The sequence below is a fragment of the Mytilus edulis genome, chromosome 12, assembly GCF_963676685.1.
Source record: "Mytilus edulis chromosome 12, xbMytEdul2.2, whole genome shotgun sequence".
Lineage (NCBI taxonomy): Eukaryota > Metazoa > Mollusca > Bivalvia > Mytilida > Mytilidae > Mytilus > Mytilus edulis.
This window is the reverse complement of record NC_092355.1, coordinates 33,405,237-33,421,501: the sequence shown is the minus strand read 5'-3', so window position 1 is coordinate 33,421,501 and position 16,265 is coordinate 33,405,237. Positions and strand designations below refer to the sequence as shown.

General features: G+C 32.6%; 1 protein-coding gene across 3 annotated transcripts; it reads left to right on the top strand.

The window, feature by feature from the left end:
* The first annotated feature begins 2,384 nt into the window (after nucleotides 1-2,384).
* Nucleotides 2,385-14,956, top strand: LOC139498305 (low-density lipoprotein receptor 2-like). 3 transcript variants are annotated; one of them, XM_071286674.1, is made up of 8 exons: nucleotides 2,397-2,496; nucleotides 3,902-3,968; nucleotides 6,188-6,316; nucleotides 8,219-8,344; nucleotides 10,185-10,310; nucleotides 11,346-11,471; nucleotides 12,328-12,453; nucleotides 14,766-14,956. In XM_071286674.1, exons 4-8 carry the CDS (start codon nucleotides 8,239-8,241, stop codon nucleotides 14,843-14,845), a joined length of 564 nt encoding a protein of 187 aa, XP_071142775.1. In that variant the 5' UTR covers nucleotides 2,397-2,496; nucleotides 3,902-3,968; nucleotides 6,188-6,316; nucleotides 8,219-8,238; the 3' UTR covers nucleotides 14,846-14,956. The 3 variants fall into 3 exon arrangements, with proteins under 3 accessions (XP_071142773.1, XP_071142775.1, XP_071142774.1); XM_071286672.1 differs by lacking the exon at nucleotides 6,188-6,316 and having other exon boundaries at nucleotides 2,385-2,496; XM_071286673.1 differs by lacking the exons at nucleotides 2,397-2,496; nucleotides 6,188-6,316 and adding an exon at nucleotides 2,775-3,165.
* The last annotated feature ends 1,309 nt before the right edge of the window (nucleotides 14,957-16,265 follow it).

Below are 16,265 nucleotides of genomic sequence, written 5' to 3'. Positions count from 1 at the left end.
TGTGTATAATAAAACGGACTTATCTTGCTTGAAACCCCACTTGCACCTCATCGTTGGTGTGCTGGGGACTAAGACTTACGGAATTAGTACTTATACTTATAAATAATTGAGCAAATTACAGTAAAACCTGTCCAAACCGAACACCCACGGGACTTTGCGTTTTGTTCGGTTTTCACAGGTGTTCGGATTGTAGAGGTAAACAGAAGTCGACACCAAAATAATTTTAGCACTTACTGACAATGGATAATAGGTGACACAACAGACGACTATTTATTTTCGTGATAATATAGACGTAAGCGTAAAAATATAAGTAGATAAAGATAGACCTATTGGTTCATTTTTGTTTATAAATCAAACGCCACTCCGTCAATCACGCTCGTCGTTGTGAAACTACAATGTATAAATCGTTCAATGTTGGAGCAATTTTGCTTTTTATAATTATTTTCTAATCCATTAATTCACTGACCACTTCATATTCCGAGTCACTGTCAAATGACGATTCCGTAGTTGAGTCGAGATCGTCATTGTACACACGAGTTCTTGGACTAAACTTGCCACCCGCTGACTGATACTTCGCAACACGATAAGAGTGAAACAACAGCAGGGGTCCAGTTCTCGGACTTTAGCTTACGGAAGTCTTCAGGAGCATCCGAATCAAATATATAGGGCCTCTAAAGGGAATCCTGCAATCGAAAGCCATTGACCTTGTAGTGTTGCATGACTTCCTAATCCAGTGAAAGCTTTAAAACTTTAAAACTATTACTTAATTAAACAGTTTAGCTACAGAATGGCTGTCACGATACTTATTTGAGTAACGTGCATGTAATTGATCTAATGGAAAGTTCCTTTCTTGTCATTTTCGGCGATGGGGCAGCTGACCAGTTTAACGTTTCTTTACAACATAAATCATTTGATCACTGAATACATGGACACAAACATGCTAATTAGTTTGTCATAACAACTCACCAGTTAATTTAACCTCAAATACCCTCGGGGATATTCTGTCATCCTGTGTTTGTTTAATGAAATCATGAAAATAATTAAAAATATTCTTTTGTTTTGATTGCTATCGATCGATTTTGACAGGTAATTTTTAGATACATATTTATTATCGAGCCTTCAAACATCGTTCGGAATTCGGTGTTGACAGGGTTCGGGTTTTTCAGGTTAGATTAACGTTAATTGATAGGGAAATTTTGTGGGACTTTGAAAATTGTTCGGTTTAAACTGAAATTCGGTTTTATCAGGGTTCGGTATACCCAGGTTTCACTGTATCATGATTATAAATAAATAAGTATTTTTACCTGTATTTTACATGAGTTTACCTGTTAAAAAATGCGCGAAATTGTAATCAAAAGCTGCGCGCAAACGTAATGATTTTTTCGCGCAAATGTAATGCACCGATTTTTGTTGTGTTATAGCAAAGACCGGGTTAATTATTGACTATGTTATATTGTTATCGTACGGTGCAGTCCGGTGTATTCGTGCACCTTATGGCTCCACTTTAATGAACTTATAAAAACTAATAATTGGATAAAAAAATTTGAACTAATTCACGACATATATATATACTTTAGTTTCATGAAATCTTCTTAATGTTTGATTTTACCCACAAGATTATGTGTATATAATGTGTGTCCAAAATTAGGCCGAGAAACCCCTGCTATGAAAGGTTTTCAAATGTCCAATGATTTCGTCCATGCTTTCAAAAATTGTTTATTTTGGAGGAAGAATTGTATACTAAGAAATACAGTTCAGTTTGAACAAAGTATTTTTCTTCAGTTTAATGAAATTTGCCGTATTTAAAATGAAACCATTTCCCCCCTAATATATTCATAATAAAAATGGTTAATCATAGAATTACAATTATATCTTCATTTTGTATAATCAATTGTCATCTTGTCTTTCTCTTACTATTCTAATAAAATTATAACAAAAACGATTCTTTTTGTGACGAAATCATACAATGTGAGATATCACTGACTGTGCGAAGCTCTCAGTCCGACAAATCATCGAGTTGAGAAGCCTGTAACGGTATTTTTTGATGTACAAGTAATCCAAGCACTTGCATGGCATCCATTTTAAATGGACAATTAAGGACTTAATGGCGCTCATTGTTCAATTAAATTTCATAGTGAGTTAATAGACTATTTACGTTAATTAAATTTTGTGTAATTATAGACTATTAAGTTTAAGTGTACTTTTAATAGACTATAAACTTTAATAGACAGTCCATTACTGTATAATAATTTTATGACACGTTTAAAATTAGGCTTGCCAAATGTGTTGACCTTTATTTAACATTTGCACGTAGACAGTTTCTTTGCCCTTTCAAAAACCGACAAAAGTGGGCTACTTTCAAATATCCAATAATTGGTTGTAATTGGCCTTTTTAATGTTTCTATTAAATGGTAATGACTCAATAAATATATGTACATTGAGAGTACCATGAGATTGAATTCTCTTGTGTTTGTTGAATGATCAAACTTCTCTTAGGTAAGTATTTTGTTATATTATCCCTGAACGAATGTTCATATATTACTTCTATGATTGCATCTAATATATTATTCAATTTAAAAGATACGTAATAGCGGGAAGTTATGTAACGTTTTAAATATTCTAACGGATGTGTGTGCATGGACAAATTAAAAATGAAAGCGTCGAAATATTTCATATTATACAGATAATTATATTTCCTTTAACCAAATTATATATTATACAATTAGATAAATGATTTATGAAACTTAAAATGTGTTTTTATAACGCTAATGTAATAGTGGAATATAGTTTATACCTTCAAATTACCAGAAAATAACTATCTGCGATCTGCAATTTCTATAAAAAAGAAATAACTGAATAGATCATTAAACAAACAGGTAATTTAATACTTATAAGGGACAATTACTTGTAGAAACATATTGTTCATACTTTTTAAGTAAAGTTTGTTTTACGTAAAAGTAGGTTATGTCGACAAGATAAACGTCACGTGCTATGCATATATCACTTCGAATTCAAACTCAGTTAATATGCCACAATGGGGAAAATAAAGAGGCAACGAACTAATTGAAAATCTTTCACAATTTATTCTATTATTTTGATTACTTCGGATTTTGCTGGATTACGAGGTTGGAAGCTTTGTATTTTCAAAATAGCTATCAATTACAGGTAATTATTAACCAACTAAGTACATTATAGCCAAACATGACTGTTTATTAAAAATTACATAGTTTCTGTAATGGCCCTGTATTAATGCCCAGTTTGTCTGTTTTAAGCCCAGTTAGGGTTTTTAATAAATTTAATAAAATTAAGTTGTAAAGAGTATAATACAATGTACCTTTTTGTATTTTATTTTATTTAGTAACCAGCAACCAACATTAGAAAACCATATAAAGGGATCACTGGTCATCCTGTTTTTCAACACATAACTTCTTTCAACTTAATATCTTGGATATTTAGTATATTTAAAGCTTTATAATGGTGAAGTACAAATATTTTTTTTTCAAACTAAACTGTCATTAAAAGAGTAACAGAAGTTGGCAGCAACACATACACTTTTGTTCAGTTGGTTAATAAATGTATTAAGAAATGGGTGTTTTTATAATGGCCCTGTTATATGTCCAAGGTCTGTAATAATGGTCGAGGAAGTCTGTAATGTCATGGAAAAGATATTAAACGGGTATTATTTGTGATAAAAAGAGAGGCAACAGATACCAAAAGGAGTTAATTATAATTTAATGTCCGAATTAAAGCAATCTGAATTGCATTATTCATTGACAGTTTGTATGCAATGCACATTACAGGGGAAAAAAATAATAACTTTCTACAAAACTATAGCATATTGTTTTCCGTATAACATAGCACTATGGATACGTCTTCTGTAATTTTGTATGTATTTAAACAGGACAAAATGAATTACCTTCTGCTGACAATCTTTGTATATGGATTCTGCACATCGTTATCGGTATCAGGTAAGTTTGTGAATTGATACAAAAATGTAAATCGTTTAAACTCCATACAAACAATGCATGTTTAATGTTCATTTATTTTCAATTGAAACTTTTCTGGTAAACAAGTGACACCACAATATGAATCATGTTATTTTCCAAAAACAAATGAAAATAACAATTTGTAAATGAAATGCATCCGAAAACTGTTCTTGATTTATCTGCATCAGGAACGCTCAAAACAAAATGTTTGAAAGCAAAGGATGAATAAGTACCAGGGCATGTGAAGAGCTGTTTAACCAAAAGGGATCGCAAAATAATAGGTTAATCCATTTAAGGTCAATTTGCATGAGGGAATTGGAACCTAAGTTTCTTAATTTTGATTTTTTTTAATAATCGGACCATCTTTGTATGTTAGCAATCATTTCCATACCTAATCAGATATTACTGAGATGATGATAGGGGATGTATTTTTGTAAATTTTTCAAATAATCTTGAACTTCATCCAAATCATGTATTATTTTCAATAGAGCTAAATTCAAGTGCAACATGTACATTGAGCTGCAAAAGTTTCTTATCATCTGCATCCGATTTCACCTGGATAGATGCACGCTTGATAAAGCTAGTTTGTCTAGCGAAATATTGCGTTTATTTTTATCATTTTGTAAATATTTTAAACGTTCTAATATTTACATACTTAATAGTGTGTTAAAATTACACTGTGAGGCAATCTATATATATGTTAGTCAAATGCGTTTTGTTTAAATATACTTTTTCACTTTTTTGGTCTTTTGGAAAATGTTGTTTGTGCTGTATTTAGACCCTTCTACAACAAAATTTGTTTGACATGCACACGTATAAAAATTGCGGTTTTTATCCAACGCAATCATAGGTTTGAACGTAGTTTTCAATTTAGACTTGTTTATATATATATTTATATATAATGTCTACAAATAGCAACAATCAACATTCAATCTATTTAAGCGTGGATCAGTTTGAGAAAAATAAACTGATACGGTTACTGAATTAACATTATATAAATGTCTAGGAATATAGCTTGAACACGCTAATTAATACATTAAAAAGTTCTATAAGATTTTAAATAGAAATACGTTTTTATAATTTTATATATTATGTCTCTGCGCAAAGCTAGGCGGTGTTGTCGTATAAGTTAGAAATAACGGGGAGGAAGTTACGATCAAATCTACCCTTACATCGTTAGGTTAAGTTTCTAGGCACTATATATACTATGACGTTCATTTGCCACGTTTTTCTCTTTTTTAATATAAATATTTTTATTATCGTTCATACATTGTGTTGAGTCCTTCAGGTTCAAAAGTTTTTAATTTTTTTTTATCCAAAAGGCTTCTTTAGTTTTTCTGTATATTTCTGTCCCAAGTAACCTTTTTTTACTATGGCGGTAACTTTTAAATTTGTCATTGAATGATTGTGCTGAATGAAATGGTTGGCTACTGGATCTTCTGTTTTCTTTGTTCGTATTTTTGAAAAGTTCAATAGCATCCGTTGATATAGTGTATCACCCGTTTGTCCTACAACATAACAGACATCTTAGTGCACACAAAGCATAATTTACTATTTTATAAACAAACTAATGGATGTGGACCAAGTGGTAAACATTGTGCATTATGCTCACATATAAATGAAACCAAGATATTTTGTGACAACACCGACAAAGAATATACCATTCAGGGACAAATAAATTGTAAAACCGTAGGCGTAGTATATGCAATTAATTGTACAAATGGTTATATATGTAGGACAAACGTGTGATACACTATATCAACGGATGCTATTGAACTTTTTCGTTTATATAGCTAACTATATGGCGTCAGTTTTACTAATTGTAGAAGAAACATCGATATTTTTCTAGTGATTTTATGAAAGTAAGAACTATCTCTCCCAATATAACATTTTTTATTTTACCAAATGAGATTGAACTTATTATTTTAACCTTTATTTTTGCTTGATTAAAGAATTTATAAAAATCGAAGAATATTACGGTGATAAAGTTAGGACCCTTTCTTTATTATTTATCCATGTTATCGTTTAGAAGCTTCATTCCAAATCTTTTGATTTTCAGTGTCCAAATATTTAATTCTTTTTCAATGCATATTGGTCCAATACACGTAGAAATGGTCATGCAAAGTCTTTTACGGATCGCAAGTGTTCAAATTGTGAATGACTTACCTTTAGCATTACATAAATATACATTCTTGTTACAGCAATCGAATGTAATGCACGATATCCCCTATGTAAGAATGGTCTTTAATGTGTACGTTGCGAGTATCTGTGTGATGGAGGCAATGATTGCCAACTTTATAAATCTGATGAATATGTGGATTTTTGCAAAGGTAAATGCTGCGTAAATTGCTTGTTAAATGTTGTAAACCAAAACGTTACCGTTGTCTTGTCTTGGTTTGACATTTTAGCTTATCGGGCATCAGGGTTTTCCTTCTAACTTTTTGTCCGTCGTCCATCGTCGTCGCCCGTAACTCTTACAAACATTTTCTCTTTTGAACCTATGTGCCCAATTTACCAAATTGCCAACAATCATTATTTGGGTATCTAAGAGACAAGCTATTGTCTAATGACCCCGTTTTCCAACCAACATGTCTTGAAGCCTTAACAAATAGAACATAGGAGTAAGAAGAACTTGTTCGTCGTTTATCTTGAAAGCCTCTATAAATAAAGAAAATCTAACAGGAATGAAATGTTCAATTTTTTAGAATCTACATACCGGGTTTTAACAGGAAAACTGTCAGACGACTAGTAGGTATTGCCTTTAAATAACGAATTTTAACATTTGTATTGTCTATTATCTTCGAAATATAATAGACAGAGAGAAACTTCGAATAGCAAGAATGGCAAGTAGGACATTTTGTCAGACGACCTCTGCATGGAGCTATTATAAAAGCAAGAAGATGTAGTATGTTTGCAAATGAGACAACACTCCTTGTATACGTGTGCATGTAACAAATTGATCACTAGGTGAAACAAAATGGATCTCTATGTTAAGTTAATACCAAGTAAATAACAATAAACTTGCGGCAAAGATGGTAAACCACAACATGAGGTGCTAAATTTTTTACACCATATTTGGATTTCAACAATTAATGTCTCTTCAGTGATGTTAGAGATCGAAAAGTATTTGGAAGGCAATTTAATTTACTTCAATTAAGGATAGACTCTTGAATTTTAAAGAGTGAAAATAGGATGAACGGATTATATAAACCGGAGGGAAAATATAATACAAGCCCAAACGAAATATATATGAACAAGTCTTAATTGAAAACAACGTTCAAACCTATGATTGCGTTGGATAAAAAAAACGCAGTTTTTATCCGTGTGCATGTAACAAATTTCGTTGTAGAGGGGTCTAAATACAGCTCACAAAACATTTTCCAAAATACCAAAAGAGTGAACAAATATATTTTCACTAAACGCATTTGACTAACAGGTCGAACAAATGATGCTCTTAAACCCTGCTGACTGCCATTGACGATTGCCAAATAAATGGATCACAAGGTGTAACAAAATATTTCTCAATATTAATTTAATACCAAGTAGAAAACAATCAACTTGCGGCAAAGATGGTAAACCACAACATGAGGTGCTAAATTTTTTACACCATATTTGGATTTCAACAATTAATGTCTCTTCAGTGATGTTAGAGATCGAAAAGTATTTGGAAGGCAATTTAATTTACTTCAATTAAGGATAGACTCTTGAATTTTAAAGAGTGAAAATAGGATGAACGGATTATATAAACCGGAGGGAAAATATAAAACAAGCCCAAACGAAAAAGATATGAACAAGTCTTAATTGAAAACAACGTTCAAACCTATGATTGCGTTGGATAAAAAACGCAGTTTTTATACGTGTGCATGTAACAAATTTCGTTGTAGAGGGGTCTACATACAGCTCACACAACATTTTCCAACAGACCAAAAGAGTGAACAAATACATTTTAACTAAACGCATTTGACTAACAGGTCGAACAAATGATGTTCTTAAACCCTGCTGACTGCCATTGACGATTGCCAAATAAATGGATCACAAGGTGTAACAAAATGGTCCTCTATATTAATTTAATACCAAGTAGAAAACAATTAACTTGCGGCAAAGATGTTAAACCACAACATGAGGTGCTAAATTGTTTACACCATATCTGGATTTCGAAGGCCATTTAATTTACCTCAATTTATATATATATTTATCTAAAAAAAGTATATAAATAGCCAGTTATCTTACAGCGAAAGAATGTGGCTTCCGTATGGCAAAATGTCGGGATGGTATTAAATGTGTGTCTGACTTAGTCTTCTGTGACGGACACATTGATTGCCGTGATCAATCTGACGAAGACGAAGACTTTTGCAAAGGTAAATCATAATATTGTATGTAAAATATATTCCTGATTTGCACCTTTCAATTTACTATTGTTTTATCATGTCAATATGCTTTTCTCTAATTTTTGTGCTATTTTCACATTTTCTGACCGATGTGAGAAAAATATTTCTCCTCACTAGTGAAAAATCTGTTCTCAGCAAACGATTAGTCGAAATTTGATTATGACGTCTAAATGTTTTGTTTTCTTCTGAATTTTCCTACTGTGACGCCATAAAAAAAGGCGGCAATGCCTGATGACGTCGCATATAAAGAACACAAAATTCTGAAAATCTTTGAAAAAGAAGGATAAAAATCATTAGAGAAACAGATTCCAACACTATAACTCGTGTATTACGATATTTCTCCACCCTCGACAGTTAAATTTTAGTTATTTAAAGAGCTCGGCAAGCCTCGTGCTTTAAATAATAAAATTTAACTGTCTCGAGTGGAGAAATATCGTAATACACTTGTTGTAGTGTAGGAATCTATATTTACATGTCAATATGCTTTTACAGACATTAAGTTTCAGAATATTAAAATGGGTTTAATACATCCGCATAATGATAATGATATTAATATTAAAGACCACTCGTCCATAACAACGACAATGCCAGCTTGTAGATACGGTGAATGGCCTTACTATCTTTTATATCTGCGTATTCGTTGAGACTGAACATTTGCTTAATCATTAGTACCGAAACTATATCATGTCACCATGATTATATACACATCTACGATACTTTTATTAAATATTACAACGATATCCAAATATTGTGCCAGGTCTAAAACTTGTTTTCTCGAATTCCAGCGTTAAGAATACCGTACTGTATACCTAGTTACCCCCGGCAGTCTCACCCATTCAGTGGTGGAAATATAAACGTAAGTTACTGAACCAGTCTGGTTAAACGCTGTGCGTACAGAGAACAGAACACACTGCGTTCTATGTTCTTTTTTTAGTAATTGGTTAACAACAATCGCGCGTCATTCAAAAATTAACCTTCATATCAAAATGAAATGTTACATTCGTGATTAAACCTGCTTCTACAAAAAAGGTACAGATAAACAAAAGAAAAAACTTGATAAACTTGTCATGGTCTTTTTAGCATACAAATGTTAATATAAGAAATGTATGTTATCGGATGGTAACAATACATTTGTGTCTTACTTCTTGCAGTTACAGTAATATTGTGTATGTATAATAATTTTTAAAAGGTTTATATCTAGATTAATTAGTGAGTTTTATTTCACATTCTCAATGAGCCGTAGGGCGTATTAAAACCTGAACGCATTAAAAAGGAATATCCCACTTTAGTGTTTTCGGTAAAATAGGATACTAAATTTTGCAAATCTTTATAAAAATTAATATTTTTTTGACGGTATATAAGTCAGCTAATGCATATTTTAAGGTTTTTTTTTACGTAGAACACACCTCGGTGTGTCCGGATTGCTCAAAGAAAGACCTCCCTACGGTCGGTCTTTCATTTGATCTATCCTGACACCCCTCGGTGTGTTCTACGACAAGAAAAACCTTAAAATATGCATTATCTATAACTAAATACTACGGAATCTTAAAAGATATTAAAAACAGAAAGTAGAATAAAACGATGTGAAGTCCATGTAAGCGAAAACTGGACACATATTCTTTCAATCAGAACCGGATACGTTTCCTGATAAAATAAAACATTCAAATGACTTTTGATAATGAAAATAACGACACGGTCTAGATGTGCACTTAAAGTTTTGTGCTGACATTCTCGACAGGAAATGGTTTAAATTGACGTAAAAAAATAGATAAACATTTCTAAAATAAGTTTATTTTTTTATTTTATACAGCAAATATATGCCCGGAATGGTATATGAAATGTAAGGATGATTTACATTGTTTTCTTTGGCATGAACTGTGTGATGGATACCATGGTTGTCCTGATAATTCTGATGAAGATGAGGACTTTTGCAGAGGTAAAACATAAATCAAAATTAATGAAAACAGTGTCTTCTTTTAGTAAATACAATACACAATTGTTTTATACTCCGTATACAGTTGTGTAATACACAAAGCTACTGAATAAAAAATAGTTGCTTCTACAAAAAGAGTTAATATAAACAAAACAAAATTTGATAAAACTTTTGTGTCATGGTTTTTTTGGCATAAAAATGTTATTATAAGAAATGAATGCTTCTTTTTGTAATTTTATTTGGGTGTAAAAGTGTTAATCGTGCACACATTCTAAGAATGAAGCGCTTCCGCGCTTCATGAAAAAATGTGTTAAGGGAGTTGGCTTCTCAGTTACAAAGTAATTAACTTTTCAAAACACTAGTTTATATTGATAGGGGATTAATAAAAGAATCCAAAGAGCAAAAAAAATATATAGGTCACCGTGCTTCGAGATATTAGCCATTGAAATTTTGGCGGGAAAATATTCTCTCTTGACTTTTCATAGCTTTATCATTGACAAGTTGAAGTTCTCAAAAACTGTTAAAAAGTAATTAAAATTTTATAAGACTTTTACAGATGGCTTATCATTATACATGTTAAAGATTTACGAAAAGAAAAATGGGGGTTACCGGGCAAATTTGTTCAAGGCATTCAAATGGATAAAACCAGAGGATTCCGAAAATCTGACAGAAAATCCAAAACAGGACAAGCCAGCTTCCTTAAGTAATAATAACATTAGCCAGGAAATTTTTTCCCATTTAACTTTGTTAAGGTGTTTATCATTACTACATACTACCGAATCTGAAAAGATCTTAAAAACATAAAGTAGAATAGAACGATCTAAAGTCCATGTAAGCGAAAACTGGACGAATCTTCCTTCAATCAGAACCGGATACTTTTCCTGATAAAAGAAAACATTTGTATTCACATGACTTTTGATAAAGAAAATAACGACAGGGTTAAGATGTGCTGACATTCTCGACAGGAAATGGTTGAAATTGACGTCTGAAAAAAAGATAAACTTTTCTAATTAAGTTTGTCTTTTTTCTTTTAAACAGCTAGTATATGCCCGGAAAATTATGTAAAATGTAAGGATGATTTACATTGTGTTGATTCTACGTGGGTGTGTGATGGAGACTATATGTGTCCTGATAATTCTGATGAAGATGAGGACTTTTGCAGAGGTAAAACACCAATCAAAATTAATGAAAATAGTGTCTTCTTTTAGTAAATACAATACACAATTGTTTTATACTCCGTATACAGTTGTGTAATACACAAAGCTACTGAATAACAAATAGTTGCTTAATTGCCGTAATTACATTTTGACAATATAATCAAATAATATAATCAATAAATACTGAAGAAGAAAAGTAAACAAAAATGAATAGAATGAATACCTTTAGAATAGCATAATTTTGCATTGCTTTAAGGGGAAACATTTTCAAGTACAAGTATTAAAGAAATATAACGCCACTTCGTATTTGATTTGTTTTTCCATCAGTTTTAATCCGAGTCATATTTGACGAAACAAGCACATTAAAATTCTGGTATTTATACTGAGTTTTTTAAAGAGAAATATGGAGACTTTCAAATTCCTCAGAATATCTTTTATTATTGGAGAATAATTCAAACTGTTGCTTTTCTCTTAAACATTGTTTCCTGTGTCGTTTATATAGCTAACTATATGACGTCAAATGTGAAACATGATCTGCTTCCCCTAACGGAGCACCTGAAATCACCCCTTGTTTTTGTTTAGTAATTTTGTGATTTACTTTTTTACTAATTGTAGAAGAATTTCTTGATTAAAGAATATATGAAAATCGAAGAATATTAGATAAGGTTAGGACCCTTTCATATAATTTATCCATGTGGTCGTTAAGAACTTTTGATCTTCAGTGTCCAAATATTGACTTTTTTTTCAACGCATATTGCTCCAATAAACGTAGAAATGGTCATGCAAAGTCTTTTACGGATCGCTTGTGCTAAATTGTGAATGACTGACCTATAAAATTATATAAATAGACTTTCTTGTTACAGCAACCAAATGTAATGAACCATATGTAAAATGCAAGGATGGTCTTCAATGTGTGTTTACCCATAACCTGTGTGATGGAAACAATCATTGCCTTGATAAATCTGATGAAGATGCGGATTTTTGCAAAGGTAAATGCTGCGTAACTTACTTTCAAATGTAGTAAACCAAGACGCTTACCGTTGTCCTGTCTTGGTTTGACATTTTAGCTCACCTGGCACAAAGAGACATGCGGGCTTTTTCACTTTTTGTCCGTCGTCCATCGTCGTCGCCCGTAACTTTCACACAAATGTTCTCCTCTGAACCAATGTGCCCAATTTAACCACATTGCCCACATTTATTATTTGGTTATCTAAGAGACAAATTATAGTCTAATGTACACCCAACATGTCCGAAAGCCTTAACAAATATAACATAGGAGTAAGAAGAACTTGTTCGTCGTTTATCTTGAAAGCCTCTACAAATAAAGAATCTCTAACAGGAATGAAATGTTCAAAATCTTAAAATCTACATACCGGCTATTTACAGGAAAACTGTCAGACGACTAGTAGTTATTGCCTTTATATGACGAATTTTACCATTTGTATTGTCTAGTATCTTCGAAATGTAATACAGAGAAAAACTTCGAATAGCAAGAATGGCAGATAAGAATATATCGTCAGACGACTTCTGGTTGGGGCTAGTATAAAAGCAAGAAGACGTAGTATGTTTGCAAATGAGACAACACTCCGACAGAGACCAAATGACATAGGTGTAAACATCAATAGGACATATTACGGACATCAACAATGGGAACAAATCATACCGCATAGTAAGCTACAGAAGTCTCCGGCAATACGAATGTAAAACAATTTAAGCCTCGGTCACACCTTACCGGATAGCTCGAACGGACGCCTAACGGATATCTTTTTTTCAATCCGTTCATGTTCGTTAGACGTCCGTTCTTATCCGTGAGACGGCCGTCCATATCCGTTACATGTCCGTTAAGCGTACGTTTTATCCGTCGACGTCCGTTCTGTCCGGTAGTAAACTTTGAGCATGTTCAAAACTTTGAACGGACGTCCAACGGATAAAATGTCCGTTGAACTTCCGTTAGGCGTCCGTTTTGTACGGTACTCGTCCGTTTCGTTTCCGTTTTGTATCCGTTACGTGTCCGTTATACATCCGTTGGAGGTCTGGAAGATGATTCACCTACAGACTTCTACCGGACGCTTAATGGATAAAACGGATGTTGAACGAATGAGAAACGGACTTCTACCATACGTGTAACGGATAAAACGGATGATGAACGGATCTGAAACGGATAAACGCCAATTGAAAATTTCGCGTCAGAAATGCCAATTATTGGTATGTCAGATCTCTTAAAGTCCATAAATTCTTATTATTCATTATCGATCTTAGCGTAAAGTCACGTCTTCACAATCAAGCAGCTCTTATTCAGGCCAGACACTGACCTTTGGCGGCATTTTGAAGAAGAAACCAAAACCAGTTACACAGAAACATTTTGAATATTTATGCGATTTACATGTATTATTATTGTCGCCTTAATTTTTCTGTATATCTTGTTAATCCGTTTTATCCGGTACGCTTCCGTTACGTGTCCGTTTTATGCGGTACTCGTCCGTTGGATGTACGTTCGACATCCGTCCTGTCTTGTACGTTTCCGTTTCTTGTACGTTTCCATTTCTTGTACCTTGCTTATCCGGTGCGAGTCTGTTATGCATTCGTTATACGTCCGTTGTATTCGGTCAGTGCATCAACGGACTCCCAACGGATAACAATTTGTCAACGGACAACTTTTATTTTCATCCGTTAGGCGTCCGTTCGTGCTATCCGGTAAGGTGTGACCGAGGCTTTACAAAACAATACACCAAAACCAACTACGGTATACACCAGTAGTCGACAACCACTGAATTACAGACACCTGACCTGGGACAGGCACATACAAAATTTGTTTTGGTTTAACAGGTTTGTTGGAGTCAAACCCTCCCCTAACATTTTTTAATTTTTTTATCGTGTATTAGACAAAAGCTGAAGAATAAAGAGAGAAGCTGTAAAGAGAAAAAAATTATCAACAGTAAAGAAATATTTGAAATGAATTATATTTCAGTCCACAATGTTTGAGAGCGAAAGAGGCTGTTGAGATCCTTCAGAAGAAACATTACATATTATTAAAATGTGCATTATGTCACTCAATTAATGTATAAGCAATGAAAATATGTTTTTTTTTTTACTTTTCTTGTAATTTTAGGAGCCCGTTTTTGCATTTTTGATGTTTTATGCTCTTCAACTTTTGTTTTGAGCGCTACTGATCAGTTTTACGCAGTCGAAATGCACGTCTTGCTTACCAAATTATCACTGATCTTGTACAACTAAATGTTGTTACAATATCATTATTTATTACACTGTTCCGTTTTGAAAATGTTGTTTTCTTTAATTTCAGATGTAAGGAGATCTATTCGTATTTTTTTTCAGGATTATAACAAAGCAGAGCACATGGAGCAGTCAAAATTGAAAAAATAAAAATGGAAAGAGCGGAAATGTTGAATTTTGCAACTTTTTAAATTTCCAATTTCCAATTTTGTTTATTATATAATGTAAAAGCAATATGAATAAAAAAGATAAAAAAAACTAGTAGTCCTTTAGAATTTGTTATCTAATTTCTACTTTTCCGGGCTGCTTCTGAGAGTCTGAATGGGGTTTACAAAATACGGAATATTGGACATGCACTACATCAAACGGGTAAAAATATAAGGAATAGAGAAAAATGCCAAAAGATTAAGAATAGAGAATAACATGGATCAGGGGGTGTTGAAATAGAAAAATGAAGAATAATGGGACACACAATTAATTAAAGAGTATCGTATTGAGTGGGGTCCAATCCTCACTTCTGGTACCAAACTTGTTGATGTTTGAACTATCTATTCATTCCTCGTATTTTGTTTTGGTGTTCGGTTCCATCACCGGTATTCCCTAAAAAAAGTAGAAACACAGGACAATAATATTGTATTAACTTGACATACTCACGACATAAGGATAATACATACAAACCGGAAGATCAGATTACTAAGGATTGTCTATAACGATTGCTATAATGTCTATAAGTTCCGGTTGAAACTTTAAAAATGCTTCCAACAAAACCGATTTAATAAATCTGGTATCCACTTATTTGAAAATAAAATTCGTATCCACATCCTTCAATGTTATTTCTTATTTCATTAAATAATTAAAGCAAAAGATGCGTTCATACGAAGGCCAAGATCATGTTTAAAAGGAAAATAAGCAAACCACAATAGCTACAGATGATCTTGAAAGATTACTTTAATGATATAAGTCTATGATACAGATATAAAGACATCAGAGGTGTTTACCATCCCGCCTTTCATTACACTTATCTGTACTTACATAATAGGAGGTGTGTTGCTATATCTAAAATATTTGTAACTTTGAGTACGTTATCAAGAAAAGAAATATTTATTTCCTTTGATGAATATGCCTACTTCACTTATATGATAAACATTAAGTACGAAGATCTAAAATGAATAGAAGAAAATGTTTGGTATTCGTCAAGCAAACCAATACCATGTACAACAGACATCGTCACCAATATCAAATAGTCTGTATGGTATTTATTAGAACTGTTCCAACCATATCGATCTGATATGTTAACACTGAAATCCGGCAACGCATTGTACATGTACACAATTATGATTATTGGTTTCTTTCTTTCTTTCTTGGTGCTTTATTCTATTTTCATCGACATTTGCTATTATAATAGTGGTCAGTGTTTATTAGTGAAGAAAGTTCAACTAACAAAACAATCACTCAAATGACGTCCCGCCGAAAATGAAGATTTTGGAGGATTTCGCTCTAAGAGTTAATTCCCCTGAAACTAGTCGAAAGCACCTTATTGTTTTGAATGAAAAAGCTGCCTATGATAACT